The 19142-nt window shown below is 36.4% G+C and overlaps 3 protein-coding genes across 4 annotated transcripts; all 3 read right to left on the reverse strand.

The window, feature by feature from the left end:
• Positions 1-2460: 2460 nt before the first annotated feature.
• On the reverse strand, positions 2461-3432 carry LOC130428190 (C3a anaphylatoxin chemotactic receptor-like). Its single transcript, XM_056756048.1, has one exon. The coding sequence runs from the start codon at positions 3430-3432 to the stop codon at positions 2461-2463; it is 972 nt and encodes a 323-aa protein (XP_056612026.1).
• Positions 3433-4867: 1435 nt separating this feature from the next.
• On the reverse strand, positions 4868-12057 carry LOC130428191 (transmembrane protease serine 9-like). Its single transcript, XM_056756049.1, has 15 exons — positions 12012-12057; positions 11808-11911; positions 11579-11658; positions 11420-11501; positions 10685-10865; positions 10439-10569; positions 10204-10353; positions 7839-7900; positions 6918-7039; positions 6660-6763; positions 6432-6511; positions 6262-6343; positions 5501-5681; positions 5258-5388; positions 4868-5156 (listed from the first exon to the last, which is right to left on the reverse strand). The coding sequence occupies exons 1-15, from the start codon at positions 12055-12057 to the stop codon at positions 4995-4997; spliced, it is 1698 nt and encodes a 565-aa protein (XP_056612027.1). The 3' UTR covers positions 4868-4994.
• A 1224-nt stretch (positions 12058-13281) lies between these two features.
• On the reverse strand, positions 13282-16403 carry LOC130428814 (chymotrypsin-like protease CTRL-1). 2 transcript variants are annotated; one of them, XM_056757072.1, is made up of 9 exons: positions 16385-16403; positions 16025-16116; positions 15356-15510; positions 15041-15141; positions 14844-14920; positions 14678-14759; positions 14348-14528; positions 14114-14244; positions 13282-13958 (listed from the first exon to the last, which is right to left on the reverse strand). In XM_056757072.1, exons 3-9 carry the CDS (start codon positions 15399-15401, stop codon positions 13797-13799), a joined length of 780 nt encoding a protein of 259 aa, XP_056613050.1. In that variant the 5' UTR covers positions 15402-15510; positions 16025-16116; positions 16385-16403; the 3' UTR covers positions 13282-13796. The 2 variants fall into 2 exon arrangements, with proteins under 2 accessions (XP_056613050.1, XP_056613051.1); XM_056757073.1 differs by lacking the exons at positions 16025-16116; positions 16385-16403 and adding an exon at positions 15603-15682.
• Between the last annotated feature and the right edge of the window lie 2739 nt (positions 16404-19142).

Below are 19142 nucleotides of genomic sequence, written 5' to 3' on the forward strand. Positions count from 1 at the left end.
TCAACAAGATCTGTTAGAAAAGAAAACTGGATTAGCAAACATTGGCATGAATTTCATTCTCTGGCTCAATGCCCTGTTCCACCAAACAAGAGTTTGAACATCCTTTTGAAATGATTAGTATAGATGGTCTGATAAATATTAAGGGGAATTGAGTGCCTTGTATAGAAAAAAATGTTAATGGGAGTACAGTATTCAACAAAATATTTGAAGAAAGTTAAATAATCTGAATTGAAGCAAAGATCACACTGACTGTCTTCAAAAATTAAATGAGAACATTAATAAATATTGTTTCGAAAAAGAGACATTTTTACAGTATTGAATCCACTACATAAAAAGGCAAAGTCTGTTTCATATATTCTTACCATTATCCATCTTCTATATTTCCTCTCTTCTCTATTCAGGTAGATGTTGTCAAATGGCACAACAGTGTCTTTGTTTCAGAGATTTGTGACAGAGTTTCCCTGTCTATGATCAGGGGTGTGGTGATGAGGAACTGTGAGAGGAAAAATTCTATGTTTTGCAAAAATATTTAGCATTTTTAAAACAGAACATTTCATTTCACCAAACCATTTGCGAGGGTATGGGGTGTACAAATATAGGCCTACACATATTATTCAGTTTGTATAAACCATAGTATGACTTCAAACATCAAGCCTGTTTTTTGTGTCTGTGTTTTTTGTGAAGCACTCTTGGCGACTTTGTGAGCATGAGCGAAGAAAACACACAAAACATTTCTGTGTCTTATTATCATACCTAAGCCATGAAAACACAACAAACATATCACTCGCAAATAGGTCTCTGTGTAAACAATCATGGCTTCCCATTTGAAAGGGAAATTGGATGTGTTGATGTTATTTTAAGAAGGCAAATATAATTCTAGAAAACACATTTTGCATGTCTCAACATAGACTTACAAGCAAGATTGTTTATCACAACATGTTTGAAACATTTATTCATTTTGGCCTTAGTTTTATTTTCAATCAAACAGAGAGATTTCAGTATAACTTAAAACTCATGTACTTAATAAAATGTTGCATTATTCAAAAATACAAATAATGCATATTTTTCCTATAATTGTTTTAATTCATTACCAAAATACAAATATAATTGCAAGACAGTGAAAAAAATATAAGACAACTCGTTATAAACATGATAAACATACTAGGCCTATGTATTGCAGTATTTCCTTGTCTTTCAAACATGAGCCACCAGATCCAATTTTCATATGGAACATATATCCTGTTATGCCATTTATAGTAACAAAATAACACAATTGTCCTTTGAATAAATGGGGAACTGCTTTTACTTTCATTTTAATCCAGAGGATGAGACACATTTGAAACACGTGTTAACGGCAGGTGAAAATGGGGACTTTAGGCCAAGACAGGTGTGACACAGGTGTGTTATAAGATTAAGTCTTAAGACCTTTTAATGGAAAATAAACGAAAAATCAAGACCAACATCATAATGGTAAACTATTTCCCACAGTTAAATAAGTAAAAGCGTCTATGAAGTGTTGATGAAGTGGTTTGTTAAAGGTGATCACAGCATCATGCCAGGAGAGCTTTCTGTCTGTGGAAAATTCTTTGAGTAAAGAGACAGATGTGTTTTTTTTTAGTAAAACATTTCTTGTACAGTTATATAATATAATATAATAAGTTTACATAAGTCTACACACGTTAAGTTGACTTAATGTACTATACATGTAGTTGTTGCAAAAACATGCAGTTTTATAAATCAAGCTAACTTTATAATTACTGAAATTGTAGTTAATTGTAATTAAATGAAGTGTTAAAAAAATGATGTGTTAGGTGAAAAAAGAAAGTCTATTAAGCTGACTGTACTCAGTTGACTGAGTAATGGGGTCCACAGTAGCTGAACCTCAAATCCTTTTTACAGTGAACAAATGTTTTTTTTGAGTACCATTAAAATGACTTTATAAGTAATTTCAACTTGTTTTACTTTTTCAACAAGTTTTGGCCAGGGCTGAGCTGATATAACTTGATAATAAGATGAAATTGCTTAACTTATTTTAATGTGTTGAAGTAAAGTGAAAAGTAAAACACTTTAAATGATTTGTAAAGCCAAGTTGATTGTACTTAATATAGAACACAGCAAATAATTACTACTATGGCCACTAACAAATTTTGTCTAAACATGTCTTTTCTTTAGCTTACAGACAACATGTCACATGTTTCCAACATTTCCTCTTTACATCTTATAAAGCGTTTACCTGCCTTAAGGAGGTCATGTAAGAAGAAAAATTGGTTTTACACATCATTCATACATATAATGGTATGTATTATTTTAATAAAAAATACAAAGACAAAATTTTATAGACATGTTTTTGCTATAACATTTGCTTGTCTATAGTCTCACAAACATGTGGGGCAATATATTTTTTTAAATTTTCACTGTGGCACATTTATTATTATAAGGTGTCAGAAACCACACAGTGACCTAAAACAGATCACATTGAGATAAGTTTTGTACATGGTTGGTTTCTTGTCTTGGCAGCTGGAAGGGATGAGAATGGTGCATTTTGTCTTCTTTCTTAGCCTCAAGATGTTCCTCTGCAAAAGTTGTCTCTAACACCAGCAGAAGGGACTGTTTGAGCTTTTGTTTGTACTCCTCACAGATGAAGACATAGAGAATGGGGTTCACACAGCTGTGTACATATGTCAGGCAGATAACAAAATGTGTTGATTTAGATATTATCTCTCGGACACTTGCATTCTGGTTGTTCTCCACTGCATTTAATGCATTTAATAATTTGTGAATATGGTAAGGGAACCAGCATAGGAAAAACACTAGAACCAGAGCTACAATGAGACGGAAAGGTCTGAACAACTTCCCCTTTTTGAGGCGTTTGACTCGCAATGCTATAGCCATATATGCAGATACAATGACCAGGAAGGGGAGGAGAAAGCCTACCGAGAACCTGTATGTGAACAGAGACGTCGAGTTTAGATTCTTGTTGAAGAAGTGCATGACAAACGGGAGGCTGCAGCAGATGGATAAAAGCCACACAAACGTACAAATGATTCTGGCTTTGACTAGAGTCCGTTTATTCTGAGCCCACACGACCAACCACGTGCACAGACATCGGTCCAGACTGATCACAGTCAGAAAGAAAACACTCGCGAACATATTTAGCTCTGTTATGAATGAGAGGAGCTGAAACAAAACGTGTTCAAACGACTTTCCCGAAATAAGGACAATCCGCATAATTGGAGCCAAGGCGAAAAAGACGTCTGCGATCGCCAGGTTGAGAAACCAAATGGAGTTGACTGTAGACTTCATTTTGAAGGCGGTCACAAATACCACAAGACCGTTTCCAATGACACCCACTAAAAACATGGCCAGGTAAACACAAATAGTGACGATCTGACTGCCCGACAGGCTTTCTGTCTGCTGCGTAGTATTAGACATTGTGACCTTTGTCAGATTTTGTGGTCCCAGTCTTGTATCCACTACACACAAAAAAGAGAAAATGGTAGTGAAAGGTGGCACTGTTAAAAATAAACACATATTCTATCAGGACCCTATGAAGTAAAGTATTTTCTCTTATGGCAATTTTTCTTTTGAAAACAACAACCTCAAAAAAACTAATATTTTACTGATTAGTTGATGTATTTCATATAAGCAAAGAATGAAATAATATTTGTTTTCTCTATGAATTTTGACAAGATTCTTTCTTAACATTAGGTTTTATATACAATTTATGCATATGCATTTAACTTTGCATTGCTTTATTACTGATTATGTCTACAGTAATTCCTTTGAGATATTTCTAGAGGTGTGCAAAATCAGCATATAAAGTCATAACAACAGTGGTCATGTTCATCTCTTACCCATTTTCTGCATTTCTTTATAGGTTTGTCTTGTCAAAGCCACCAACACTTCTTTGCTCTTTCACCTATTTTATAGTTCACAATAGTTGATTTTCCTTTACTTATATGAGAGGAGAATGGGTGGGGTAAGCACTCAGAGTATTTGTGTCCTATGTGCGTGATGTGTTGTCGTCGTTGAAATCTATAATGAGTCAGCGATGGAAAAGAAATGTATATTTATGTTTGTTTTAACATAGCATTTCCTTCCACAAACCACATGGCAGAACTGTTCTAATATTAAAGCCTTTACATTGGTTGGTGATAAGGTGTGACGAAAGGTTCTTCACTGTGATGTCATAGAAGAACCCTCATTGGTTCCCCAAATAGACCAAGAAACTCATCTCAACATCAACATCAGCTCAGATGTTACTCATTGACATCATCTCACAACCTGACCACAAGCACCAGTTTTCATGGTAGCCATTAATACAAACTACTCTTAATCTCCAATCCAACATACATGTAGATCAATATTAAAGACTAACATGTCTTTTTCTTCACATAAAAATCATCCATTAAACAACTCTCTTAAAAATCCCAGGCATTTTAGAAACTACAGATCAATGCCCCGAAGACATCCCATATTGACTAAAATGGTACACCATTTCCATTTTAATACTGGCAATTCATTCATCGAATTCACTTGTCTTTAATTTGACTGAAAAATAAATTGAACAAGATGGACCAGAACATGGAGAAAAGCAGCCAATAAATGTCCATCAATACTGTTAAAAAAAGCATCCCAGCATGCAACTCATTAGATTGGTTGAGAAATTAACCGATAGGCCCATCAGCTTAATCTGGTAATCTAAAAACTGTTTTGATTTGCTGGTCACTGTACTGCCATACTTACATATTTATTTATTGTTTTGTTAACTATCGAGTATGAAAACTACTAGCAACACATGTGAATAATGAATAATGTATATTTAAATAACTTGTTTAGCTTGATTAAATAACCACTATCTTAACAGTAGTTTTTAAGTGTTTTATTGTTTTTTTTTCCAGAGAAATCAACAGTCACTCCGAACAGCTGGAATAAATTTAAGCAACGACAGATGTCTGTTGTCCTTCTGGAGAGAAAATCCTTGGTCTGGAGCTCTAGTTGGAGGCGATGGTCTGTTCGATCCACTGGCGCAGGAAAGTAACACGTGAGTAGATCGCTGGCGCGCGAACGTTGCAGTCCGTGCTGCCCCATGACACGATTCCCGCCTGGTACCAAACTCCTCCGCTCTGACATACCAAAGGACCGCCGGAATCACCCTGCATTTCACAAATCCACAAACGTTACAGCAAGTGTTTTAACCTCGACGAGAAACATTTGTGCAGGTGCCAAGGGGTACATTTAAACTGTCCGCATCTACCTGGCAGGAGGAAGCACCGGACGCCCCAGCACAAATCATGGTTTCTGTGATTCTGTCCTGTCCCCAGTATTGCATGCACTGAGGTGTGCTTAGAATGGGCAGAGTAACTTGCTGCAGATAGCGAGGATTAGCTGTCAAACAAAGCAAAAGAAGAATATCAGATGTGTGGCGCTGTGTGCTTAGTGTATGCATATAAATGTGGTTTTAAACGCTTTTACATAAGTCACAAAAAAGAAACATTACGGGTAACTCCTGTTCTGCCCCAGCCAGTGTTGACGCAAATAGTGCCTGGGGGGATGTTGTCGTTGGAGCCGACCAGACAGACTGGTGAGATGGTTTGAGTCATCTGGGCTGGAGTGGCCAGTCTCAGCACTGTGACATCATAGTTGAAGGTCTGACTGTTGAAGTAGGGATGGGTGATGGCCTATAAGTGTGGGAGAAAATCCATGAGTGAACTTTCTGGAAAATCTAGTGTTCAGGAACTCTTTGGTTTAGTAACAAATAGTTTTTTAAAAGGTCTCTAACAGACCTCCGAGAAAACAAGGCACATGTAGTTTGTTGTTTTGAATCTTAAAGGGGCAGGTAACCAAAAATGTAATTCCGACTTCAGTTATTCACACTTGGGTCATTCAAAACATGTATATGGCTTTTTGATCTGTGAACACAAAATAAGATATTTTGAGAAATGTCTAAGTGGTTCGTGTCCATACAATGGAAGTTAATTGAGGTCAATGGTGTTTGGTTATAAGTATTCTTCAAAATATCTTGTTCTGTTTTGTGCAGAAAAGCATGTAGATTTAGATGAGGGTGAATAAATGATTAAGGAAATTACATTTTTGGGTGAACTACTCCTTTAAGGTATTGTTTTGTTATTTTTCCAGGCGACCACTGGCTCTTTGACTTAGAAGGATGTAACTTTACTTTCTACTCCCATGTTGGGCTTTTCACTTTATCTCATTCATTAAACACAAACAAGTGTGGTAGAATCAAAGGGATGTTGATACCTTGGCAATACTCATGACCTGAACAGGTTCAGAATTGGTGGCAAGGTCAAATTCTCCAAGAATAGCGTAGTGAGATCCGGGCCTAAAAAGAGAGCGATGGGTAAAAGTTGACGACATGCATTATGCATTCAGAAAAAGACAAAAAGTGTGATCGATTGAAAAGATCTTACTGAACACGGCAGTGGCCAGCGGTGAGAACCCAGTACTCGTTGAGCAGAGATCCTCCACAGAAATGGAAGCCATTAGATTGCTAAAAAAAATCAAAAATATAACCATCAGAATATAGGCAAGGCTAATAGATCAATGTTCATAGTTTACTTAGCTATCCTGAGCATTCATTTACTCGTGGCTTACCAACAGTAACTGAGTATTTCAAGTGTAAATAAGGTCCGCCCTACCTGTAGAGAAACCTGCCACGGCCAAGAGCCAGGGACCGCATTCTCTCCATTTACAATTCGGTTGTAGCCACTGATTTCAGGCTTAATTGCAGGCACTCCACAGCCTATGGTGGGGAAAGAAACAGACAATTGTTGCACAGTTTGTTTATAAATTATTAGGGTGTAATTAAATCAATTATTTGTGTAAAAATGGTTTCTTAATAAAGTCAGCAGATCACATTATGGTTTGGAAAACCTACTTTACTGAAAGATGCTTACCCAGAGTGGAGGCCACCAAAGCCAAACAGCTGATGATCCAAAACATGTTGTAGACAAGAGTCGATAATGTGGTCCGACTGTTTCTCTCTACAGTTTTATATTCTCCCCAACAACTGATAAAACTGGGAATTTATTTCAAAGCAGCTGGAAGGATCTCAGAGATAAAGAACATTCATATCACATACATCAGTGTGTTGAAATGTTGACCAGAACAGGTGGGTCAACTGAGGACACACGCCTCAACTCACCTTTATTAAGAGAGCCTAATATAATACTAGCATAAAAAATAAAAATAACCAAAAAATGAATAAAAAAAAATCGAAATAAATAGATATACAATCAATTTCAATTTAGTCTCGCAACTTTGAAATATATTATATATACGATATAATATTCAAAAAATATGTTTTTTTAAATATGAATTTTGCATGAAATCCTTTGATCTTTTAATTGGTTTATTTGTTTCAGAAAAGTCTCAGCAGAGCCATGTTGTTTTGAAAGGTTCTTTAATGAATATTGTTGTGTGTCAGTGGGTGCTTCAGGTCTATTAAATCTATTAAAATAACAAGAAATACTCCCTTTGAAGAACTATTGTCCATTTTATTTAGAATTGCTTGGTAATGTTATATGGCAGGCTGAATTATAAAGAATATTATTATATAGGGGGAATTTCCCAGACAGGCATTCGATTAAGCAAGGACTATGCCTTAGTTAACTTAGATTACATTTAAATAGCCTTACAAAAAGCATTACTTGTGTGCATTTCAAGACACATTAGCACCGATGTACTTAAGATATGTCAGAGCAAGGTGTTTTCATTTAAGACTGCTCTAACATACATTTTAGTCTAAGACTAACTAGGGGTCTTAGACCCCTAAATATATATCAAGAAAGTGAAAACAAGTATCTAAACCTGTGTACCTTTCCACAAAGACCAAATTAAAACTCACAATAATAAAAGGTCTCTTGGACATGACAGGTCTCTTATAGAAAGCGGAAGCTGATAATGGTTTGAATGAGAATGGTTGTACATTAAATGATTGGGAACAACCTCACAAGTCATCACGACTTATAAATGATGTTATACAGGTGAGCATGCCAAGCTAAAGGCATTATTTAGTTATAATAAGCAATGAAGTTACGTCACAATTCTTCACTATATTTAATATACCAAATGGAAGGATAGGCTATCCAAACGCTGTTGTTTCTGAGAATAATGAATGATAACAATTTAAAACAGACGCACTGGGAATACTCTTAATTTGCACAGGTTCAGTATTGAATTGATGACCACGCTCTCCAAGGACAATGTTGTGATATTTGGCACAAGAAACAGAACAGGTACAACTAAGTAGAAAACGATTTGGTAATAACCAAGGTAGAATGTAGAAATCAAGCCTACCTATTATTAAACAAGAAATGCTCAACTTCTTGAAAAACAAGTAACAAACATGATATACGTTATTTATATATTTGAGATGGGTCATGCTTTGAAACGTAAGTTTTTAGTAACCAGCTTATGTATTTCTCAAACCAAGCACACTCAAAATAAAACTGTTGAAAATGTAAAAAAATGTGTCAAATATATCAAAGTAACTGTGGGGTTCATCTTATCTACCAAATCAGACCTATAACGACAATAACGGGCGGATTGAACTCCTGAGAGGATTGTTGGTGCTCCCTTGCCCATTCTTCAGGACCTTTACTATTCCAAAATGGAGTAAAAGGTAGGAAAACAGTCCCACAAGTGCAATGCCGTTTATGTAGAATAGTTCCAACATTTAATATTTCCTGTATAGACCATCACATTACATTACCTCCTTACACAGGAGTAAATAGCAAAGATGTAAATTCTCATAATGTATTATTCCTGTATCTCTATCTCTTATAGTTTTCTATTCCTATTAATCTGCAAAATTGTCTTTTATTTTTTATATAGACATGTTTAATAATTTCCTCTTTAATAATGTCATTGTAGTGCTTGATACTGAGTGTGTGTACTCGAAGCTTTTATCTCCAAAGAAAACTCCTTGTGTGCTCAATCCCTCTCTCATACTGATAATTTTTTGCTTCATCATCATTTTAGATAGAAAAAGGTTTTGTAGTATAAATGCATGAGATGGAAAGGTCTGAATATCTTCCCCCTTTTGAGGGGTTTGTGAACAGAGACTTTAAAGCAACACTTAACAACTTTTCACTATCATCATTTGGAATGCCCTGCATATCCACTAGAGGGCACTCACTTCACACTGACTGTCATTATCTGGCTACATTATTAATAACCCAATGCTGGACTCATTTATTGATCTGTTACACCTGTGGCAAGTTAACTTTGTTCTCTCTCTCTTTCTATATGTCCATTGTTTTCAGTCAATGATTGTGGAGTATTGTGTGAGATACATTGCATCGCTGAGATTTCCTTGGTTTTCTGATATTCTGGTATTTGATACTTTGCTTAGCTTTGGATTTGCCTTTGTGCCTGAGTTTCACCCTGATGTTATGTTTTGACTCATTACTTGTGCTTGACCTCTGTCTGTTTGTATGGTTTATGATTCTTGACCACCCTTTCATTAAAACTACTGCGATTGGATCTTCATCCTGTCTCTCAGAGCTGTTTATAACAGATTTTGTTGCGTCCACTCACAAAATAAAGTTTTGTTCTATATACAGTTGAAATTTACAAAATATCATCATTGCACATGATCTTTACTTAATGTACTCATTATTATTGGCATTGAAGTAAAATCTATATTTTTGATCCATACAATGTATTTTCGGCTATTACTAAAATGTTCCATTGTTACTTAAGACAGGTTTTGTAGTACAGGGTCACATTTATGGCGAAGTATATTTTATGGCACATTTAGCAAAACAATCCATCTACTTGTTTAACTTTTTGTTGAATGCACAATTGCCATACCTAAGCGATTTTATAGTTTTGTTGCAGGGTGAGTTCACCCCAAAATGAAAATTGTATAAATACAAAATACATTGTATAAGTTTTTGTTATGCTGAATGCAAAATAAGATATTTTGATGAATTTAGGAAAACAAACCGTTCTGGGGCACCTGTGACTACCGTTTTATTTTTTCCACTGTGGTAGTCAATAGAGTCTCAGTTGCTAACATTTTTAGGGGTCAAGCCCCAAAGTTAATCTTCTCGGTTTTTTTTCAAAGAAACCATAGAAGGGCCAGTCACTTTCAATAGCTTGAGTTTATTTACCAACATCAGATGAAGGTTGTCTTTCTAGAGAGAAAATACTCAGGCTGGAGCTCTAGTTGGAGGCGATGGTCTGGTCGATCCACTGACGCAGGTAAGTGACACGTGAGTAGACCGCTGGCGAGCGAACGTTGCAGTCCGATTTGCCCCATGACACGATACCAGCCTGGTACCAAACGCCTCCGCTCTGACATACCAAAGGACCGCCGGAATCACCCTGCATTTCACAAATAGACAAACATTAGACCAAGAATTTCAACCTCGACATCAAACATTTGTGCATTTAAACTGTCTGCATGTACCTGGCAAGAGGATACACCAGATGCCCCGGCACAAATCATGGAGTCTGTGATTCTTCCCTGTCCCCAGAACTGAGAACATTGAGTTGAGCTCATAATGGGCAGAGTGGCTTGCTGCAGATAGCGAGGATTAGCTGTCAAACAATGCAAAGAAGAATATCAGATGTGATGTGTTGTACTGTATCGTGTTTGTGTGCTCATATGCATATGAACACTCTTAAGGGACTTCTTAAATTTGTTTTGAATTACGGGTAACTCCAGTTCTGCCCCAGCCAGTGGTGACGCAAAGAGTTCCAGGGGCGACGTTGGCGCTGGAGCCCATCAGACAGACTGGTGAGACGGTTTGAGTTATCTGGGCTGGAGTGGCCAGTCTCAGCAATGTGACGTCATTGTTGAAGTTCTGACTGTTGTAGTATGGATGGCTGATGGCCTGGAAGTATGGGAGAAAAATTGTAAGTCAACTTTCAGGAACGTGACCTTTTCAGTATCTCTCTGATAGAACTCTCTGACTGACATTGTGTCTTGAAGGCATATACGGTAGTTCACACAATAATCAAATTCTTTCATCATTTATACACCCTTGTGTCAGTCAAAACCTATGTCTCTATTTTCTGTGGAGCATAAAATAATATATTTTATTAAATGTCTCAGGTTCTGTGTTCATACATTGGACGTCAATGGGAGACAATGTTGTATGTTAACCAATATTCTTCAAATATCTTCTTTTGAGTTCTTTAGAAGAAATAAAGTCATGTTTGGAATATCATGGGGGTGAATAAATGACGATAGAATCATATTTTTTGGATGAACTGTCCCTTTAAGGTCATACACTTGTTTAGTTTGTTTTGCACATGTGTGTTTTATTGCACAGCCATTGGCTTTTTAACTTAGAAGGTGTAACTTCACTTTTCAATTTGAGATTTTCAATTTGTCCAATTCTTTCTAACATAAGCCAGTGTGATATAAGGAAATGGATGTTGATACCTTGGCAATCCTCAAGACCTGAATCTGTTCAGAATTGGTGGCAAGGTCATACTCTCCAAGAATAACGTTGTGATATCCGGCCCTGAAAGTAGAGTAGGAGTTAAACAATAGATGCATTCAGAAAAAGACAAAAAGTGTGATCGATTTAAAAGATCTTACTGAACACGGCAGTGAGCAGCGGTGAGAACCCAATACTGGTTGAGTAGGGACCCTCCACAGAAATGGCCACCATTAGATTGCTTGTTAATGCATAAAAACAATATAAAAAAACATTTTAGAGCATTGATAACAATTACGTAGCCTACCCGAGCGAAACCCATTACATCATTTACTCTTCACTTCTCATCAGTAACTGCATATTTCAATTGTAAAAAAATTGCATCCTTACCTGTAAAGAAACCTGCCAGGGCCAAGAGCCTCGGACCGCATTCTGTCCGTTCACAATTCGGTTGTCGATGCTGATTTGGGGCTTAATTGCTGGTACTCCACAGCCTATGGTGAGTAAAGAAACAAATAAACACTCATACACAGAGAGCATGTTTTTCTATAATTTAATTGGGTGTGATATACATTACTGCTTAAAAATACTCACCCAGAGTGGAAGCCACCAATGCCAAACAACTGACGATCCAAAGCATGTTGTAAAGTCGAATGTTCTCTAACTGTCTCTTAACCGCTTTATATTCTCTCCAACAACAACTGATATAAGTGGGAAAATACCAAGCTTGAAAGCAGCTGGAAGGATCTCACACCTAAAGACTATTTATGTCGCACTTAACAGTATGTTGAAATATTAAACTTAGGACAAACAGGCCAACTAACCTTGAGAGACTGGAATGTAAAATAAACAAAGAATTAAAAAAATAAGGGATGCTCTTTCAAATCTATAATACAAATTAATTTAGCAGTTGTGTACATTGCACAATTTTTTATAAGAAATGTATTTTGAAATATGTATTTTGCATGACATAGTTAATGCTTTGTGTTAGCTTACGAGTGATCCATTTTTGGCTCCAGGTGTTTACAATTTTTTTTAGCAGAGACAGATTGTTGCAATTGATGGTGAAATCTTAAACAACATTGCAGATCTAAATCAGCTGGTGAAGCCTTTTGTCATTATTGTACATTATTATATGGCAGTATTACAGATTAAGTTATAAAACGAATCAGTATAAAGAAATTAAATTATATAAAGTAGTGTAAAATAGTGTATCTAGACCTGGTGTAGCTTTCCTGTGGCTCAGTGGTTAGAGCATGGATCTATGAATCGGGAGGTCATAGACAGTGTTAGTGTAATTTGTGATTTCCCTTGGAAAAAGTAAAGTAATGATAACTCTTTTTTTCTGTTACTTCTAGTGTTATCAAACAAAATACTCTGTGTAATATATGCGTGTACAATAGTGGACTTTACTTTGTCTGACTTTAAAATCCGTGCTTTAATGTACAATTCTCACATTTTTTATACTTTGGTCAGCTAATAATACTACTTTATGTAGCTGTTGATATAGGATATAGAAAGTAATTAATAATAAGTAATTAAATACTCTTTGAAGAGTTAATCACTTTTCCAGAGTAACTTGTCAATCACTGGTCAAAGATAACCAAAAGCAGATAGATGGATTAAAATTTTACGGGCTATTTTACAGGATATTTTGTAATACTTCACTATATTTAATACACCAAATGAAAGGATATCCATATCCAGACTCTGTTGTTTCTGAGAAAAATTCATGATTACATTTTAAAAGAGACAGTATTCTGGGAATGCTCTTAATGAGTTTCAGTTTTGGATTACGCCCTCCAAAGACAGTATTGTAATATATGACGCTAGGAGCACAACTGAATAGAAAAACACTTCAATGTTAAAAATAGAAGATTAAATCTTTATCCAAAGCGACTTACAAGTTGCGTAAACAATGGATGCAATTGGGTCAAACATTAGGACAACAAAAAGCATAAGAGCAATAAAAACATGTCTCACAAAGCTTACCACAGTGTACAGAGCCAAGTTTAGTTCATCTAAGCATGCTGTTTTTTATATTGTAGAAAAGATATAGAAATCAGAAATGATCAGTCAGGTGCAGACGGAAGAGATGTGTTTTCAGCCGATTCTTAAAGATGGCGACAGTAAACTAAGGGAGAAAACCAAGCCTACAAATAAATAAAATTTGCAACATTTTAATACAATAAAACTTCTTTAAGAACAGGTCGAAAAACACATAATACATGCCAAGACACATCAGTGGTTTAACTTTATCCACTACCTTTAGACACACATATAAAATTCAAAACAAGGGTGAATTATCTAAGGCCGGCCTCTTCGAACAACAGTGATGACACATTTTTTGTTTGGAGGGATATAAATCAGGTTTGGGGTCTAATTAGACGTGACAACCAAGTCGATCCATTTCCGAAGGTAAGAGATGCGTGTGTAGACCGCTGGAGAACCAACATTACAGTCTTCACCACCCCAGGACACAATGCCAACCTGATACCAAACACCTGCACTCTCACATACCAGAGGACCACCAGAATCACCCTGCGGTTAACACATAGACATCAGTGATTACTTAAAATATACTTTTAAAACATATGCATCTACAAAATACTTTTTTGTACATCCCATTGAACACCATATGGATATACTTTATCTACATACATTGGATGGACGGTTGTTTATATTTACTTTCATACCATGCAAGACGATGATCCAGAGCCTCCAGCACAAATCATGGAATTTGTAATTTTGCTCTCTCCAAAGTGCTGTTTGCACTGAGTTGTACTCACTATGGGCAAAGTGGTTTGCTGTAGGATTGGAGGACTTGCTATAAAACAAAGCAAAAATACAATATCATATCAGACTTGGGTGTGTTGCGAGTACAAACGATGAGCACCAACTGCTTTTCACAAATATTGTACTAGACTTACGATTGTATTCAGTTCTGCCCCAGCCAGTTGTGACACAATAGGTCTGAGAAAGAACGCTGACGGAGGAAGAAACCAGACATACCGGAGTGATATAGGACGTCAACTGAACTGCAGAGGACAATCTCAGCAGTGCTATGTCATTGTTGAAAGTACTTCTTTCGTAGCGAGGATGGGCGATGACCTGTATGGAAAACGCCAGGGTCGACCTGAACGCTATAGCTGCTTTGATAAACCCTTTCACTCAAAGTGACTTCCAATGCATTTAAGCTACACATCATTAGAAGATAAACAGAATTTGAACCCATATGTGAATCACAATAGAACTGATACCTGGACAACTCTCTTGACCTGAACCGGATCAACATCGGAGCCACGGTCATGCTCTCCAAGGACAGCAATGTGATATCTCGCCCTAGAAAGAGAGTAAAAGAAAAGAATGAACACGTATCAAAATTCTATATAAACTTAAAGAAGATGTTCATTTGTTTATTTATACCGAACATTGCAATGGGCAGCGGTAAGAACCCAATACTGGTTGATCAGGGATCCCCCACAGAAGTGGACGGCTGATGTCTAGTTCAAATATAAAAAATATAAACATGTTGATGTTTTTAAGGCTCATGAGTCAGAGAATAGAGTCACCAACTATCACAATCAGGAACAAACAGCTCACAAAAATGATTTGATGTATACCTTGAGAGAGACCTGCCAAGGCCAAGAACCAGGAACTACTCCATCTCCTCCCATAATTTTACTAGGAATCCCCATTGGATGAATTTTAGGCACTCCACAGCCTATTGCCACCGGTCAGAAGTTCAGACACAAATAAGAAAACTCTAGATTTCATTTATAGTTATGACTTTTAGTCTGAAATTTTAGTCTGAAAGTATGCAGAGTGGTTTATACATTTGAATACATTAAATCATTTTGCCAAAACACATATAAAGGCATATTGATACTGAACACTTTAGGCGATGCTTATTGCAAATGGTATGAAAAGATACTCACCCTGTGTGTAAGACACCAAAGCAAAACAGCTGATGATCCAGAACATGTTGTAGACGAGTGCCTCGTGTGTGTCTTGTGTGTTTCTCTCTATCTTTATATAGCACCTTTAAGGTGCTTCTATGCTTAAAGGAGAACCGTTGAGGTCTTTGTATTTGCTATAGAAAGAAAACAACAATTGAACGGATGAGCGATAAAACGTACTGGAACAGCTTGATCAGCAGAACAAAAACAATGGCTTCCAACCTACCATTATAAAAACCTTTTTTAGTTGCATTCAAGTTAAACACGAGGTAAACACTTATTTAAATGAAACATAAGACACGTGTGAATACAAATCCATTCACTTACTACAACAACAATAAAAGATGTAACGGCTCACTAAACAGGTTACAAGACTCCACCTCGTGTAGGAATTTTCTTTATCAGGCCACGTGTTGTGTTACTAACCGAATAACCCTGTAACTGTTTAAAGCTTACAAAGGCCTTTATAAACATCAGGCAATGTGTAAATTTGTACCTTGTTAGTCTTATGCCAGATATCGGGTACAGCAAGAGGCTGTAATCAGGATTGACCCAGCATGTGCGTAATTGCTATTAAATGCACCTCAACAAGCCTGATATCAAACTAACCTTTAAATAATTTTGTAAAGTGTCAATAATGTGTCATACCCAATTGTGGGGGAAAAGACCCCTCTTTCTGCCCATCCATGCATTCCCCCATGCATTTTTTCCTTCTGTTGATGTTTATCATTTTCTGCAGACTGTTGCACAAACCCGAAGAAAAAAAGGATGACGAAGAGAGAGATGCTAGGGAATAAACATCATTACACCATGTTTCATTGTTGACTCATTGGTTAGTAATGTTTGTGTTATGAGGTGAAAGCTTTTGTGTTATGAGGTGAAAGCTTCTGGGTGTTAACACAATGGGTTTGAAGGTGAAATCTAATTGATTCAAAAATCCCTCAATGACAAACGCATAACTGACAAAGAAAGTATTAACCATGCAAACAAGTGTGATGTGAAGATTACCATGTCACTGCAGTTCACGTTTTATAGACCTAACTGGTTCAGGCAGAAAATGACCTCATCGCTTTTGTCATCTGCACTGAACTGATGACTCTTGGCTTGTCATCTTAACCAGAGCTCACATAAGCTCCACTCCGAGAATCGTCTGTGGTTATAAATTGACGATTCTAAATCCTGCTGGGAAACAAAATAATCGATTCCAAGAATCTACAAATTTACTACAGATTTGTATTTGTAATTACAAAATGTACACATTTTGAATGCGATAAATTTGTTTAAGCTGTCACTTTTTACATTTATTAATCGTGTTTTTTGTTTCTGTAACAAAAACCTTAACCAAACATCTTGTCCAGCAATTCCAATGTATCATTAATAATGTCGTAAATAATCTTTCTCAGTTTTTTTATTTACTAGCTGTTTTCAAAAATATCTAGAGATCTGGTATATGTAGCTCTATTTTTCTTTAGTGACTAATCGTCTTATCATTTAATGTTATATGCAAGCTATGTCCATCTTTGAACAGACGTCCAAGTAAATATGTTGTGAAAGTGCTTTACATGTAACTCTCTTCACGCAAATACTGAGCTCATCGGAAGAGTCAGAGGAGACAGTCCGTCTGAACAGACAAATGTACTTAAATTATTTGTTAAATAAATGATATCTGCATTGTGTGTGGAAACAAATATTTTGCTTTTGTGCATGCATAATATTCTATGTCATTCCACAGCTCTAGACTTCATCCATTAGTTTTTCTGAAGTCTGTCCTGTTTTAGACAAGAAACTTAAAGGCTCGACTTGATGTGGCAAGATCCGACAGGCGATGACATCAAAGTACTGCCAGAGCGATTCGAAAAACCATGAAAGTTTGGTTTTGAATCGCTCTCGCGGTACTTTGATGTCATTCGCCTGTTGGATCTTGCAGTACCGGATCAAATTTCACATTCATAAGCAAAAGTTTGCTGGCTCGAAACCTCTATTTTCTTTGTTCAAAGTTGACCTAGATGCATATGTGGAAACTATCCAAACTTCTACTAATTTGAAAGCTATGAAAACTGTATGTCTGTATTCATCCTTTTTGTGTCTTCTTAAGATGTAATTTTATTACCTTATTTTTTGTAAACCCTGGCAAGTCTGTATGTTTTTAATTATTAGTTTATTTATATTAAATACCATTTTTGTTTTTATTGAGGTTAATTATAAGTGAAATACTTGACAATTAATAAAAAATAAAAAAAGGTTGAACAATGAAAGGTTAAAGAGGAGACGATTCCTTTAATAGAATAGATTCCAACCTTTGAAATTCTCAGCTCTATCATTCATTGTAATGACTGTGGCGCATCTAGTTAATATTTATTATCTTTGGCATACATTCACGAACATGTCAAAGTTACTTTTAAGAAAAAAAACGTTTACGACAAACACGACAGCTTACGTAGATCAGGCGGCTTCGTGTTGACACACACGTCTCCCGGAAATCCTGTGAAATTCAACCAATCAGATGACGACTTTGAACGTGCTGAAGTGTTTTCAGAAACGAGTGCCTTATGTAGCAGGCCGTTTACTTAGCTAACAGTCCGTGGAACTGACGTCTGAGGCTGAGATTAGGGGCAGAGAGACGACGGTGATTGGAGGAAACCGATTTTTTTGAATATATATTTGTTTGGTCATTGCTGTGCGTGACCTGAAGCCTTTTGAAGCTGCTGAAAATACCAGTTGTGGGCACTTGGGAGCTCTTTGGTAATGTTTTTCAGTTGTAACACTTTGTATAATTTATTGTATAACTAACTGCATCTACTCATCTATTGCACTATAACTTCAATAACTGCATTAACTCATCTACTGCACTAATACCTTAATAACCGCAATAACGCATCTACTGCACTGTAACTTCAGTAACTGCACTAACTTATCTACTGCACTGTAACCTTAATAACCGCATTAACGCATCTACTGCACTGTAACTTCAGTAACTGCACTAACTTATCTACTACACTGTAACCTTAATAACCGCATTAACGCATCTACTGCACTGTAACTTCAGTAACTGCACTAACTTATCTACTGCACTGTAACCTTAATAACCGCATTAACGCATCTACTGCACTGTAACTTCAATAACTGCATTAACTCATCTACTGCACTGTAACCTTCATAACCACATTAACTCATCTACTGCACTGTAACTTCAATAACTGCATTAACTCATCTACTGCACTGTAACCTTAATAACCGCATTAACTCATCTACTGCACTGTAACTTCAATAACTGCACTAACTCATCTACTGCACTGTAACCTTAATAACCACATTAACTCATCTACTGCACTGTAACCTTAATAACTGCATTAACTCATCTACTGCACTGTAACCTTAATAACCGCATTAACGCATCTACTGCACTGTAACTTCAATAACTGCATTAACTAATCTACTGCACTGTAACCTTAATAACCACATTAACTCATCTACTGCACTGTAACTTCAATAACTGCACTAACTAATCTACTGCACTGTAACCTTAATAACCACATTAACTCATCTACTGCACTGTAACTTCAATAACTGCATTAACTCATCTACTGCACTGTAACCTTAATAACCACATTAACTCATCTACTGCACTGTAAATGTATAACTGCATCTACTCATGTATTGCACTATAACTTCAATAACTGCATTAACTCATGTACTGCAACGTACCTTTAATAACCGCATCAACTCATCTACTGCACTGTAACTTTAATAGCTAATGTCTGTAACT

This window comes from Triplophysa dalaica, chromosome 9 (genome assembly GCF_015846415.1).
Source record: "Triplophysa dalaica isolate WHDGS20190420 chromosome 9, ASM1584641v1, whole genome shotgun sequence".
Taxonomy (NCBI): Eukaryota; Metazoa; Chordata; class Actinopteri; order Cypriniformes; family Nemacheilidae; genus Triplophysa; species Triplophysa dalaica.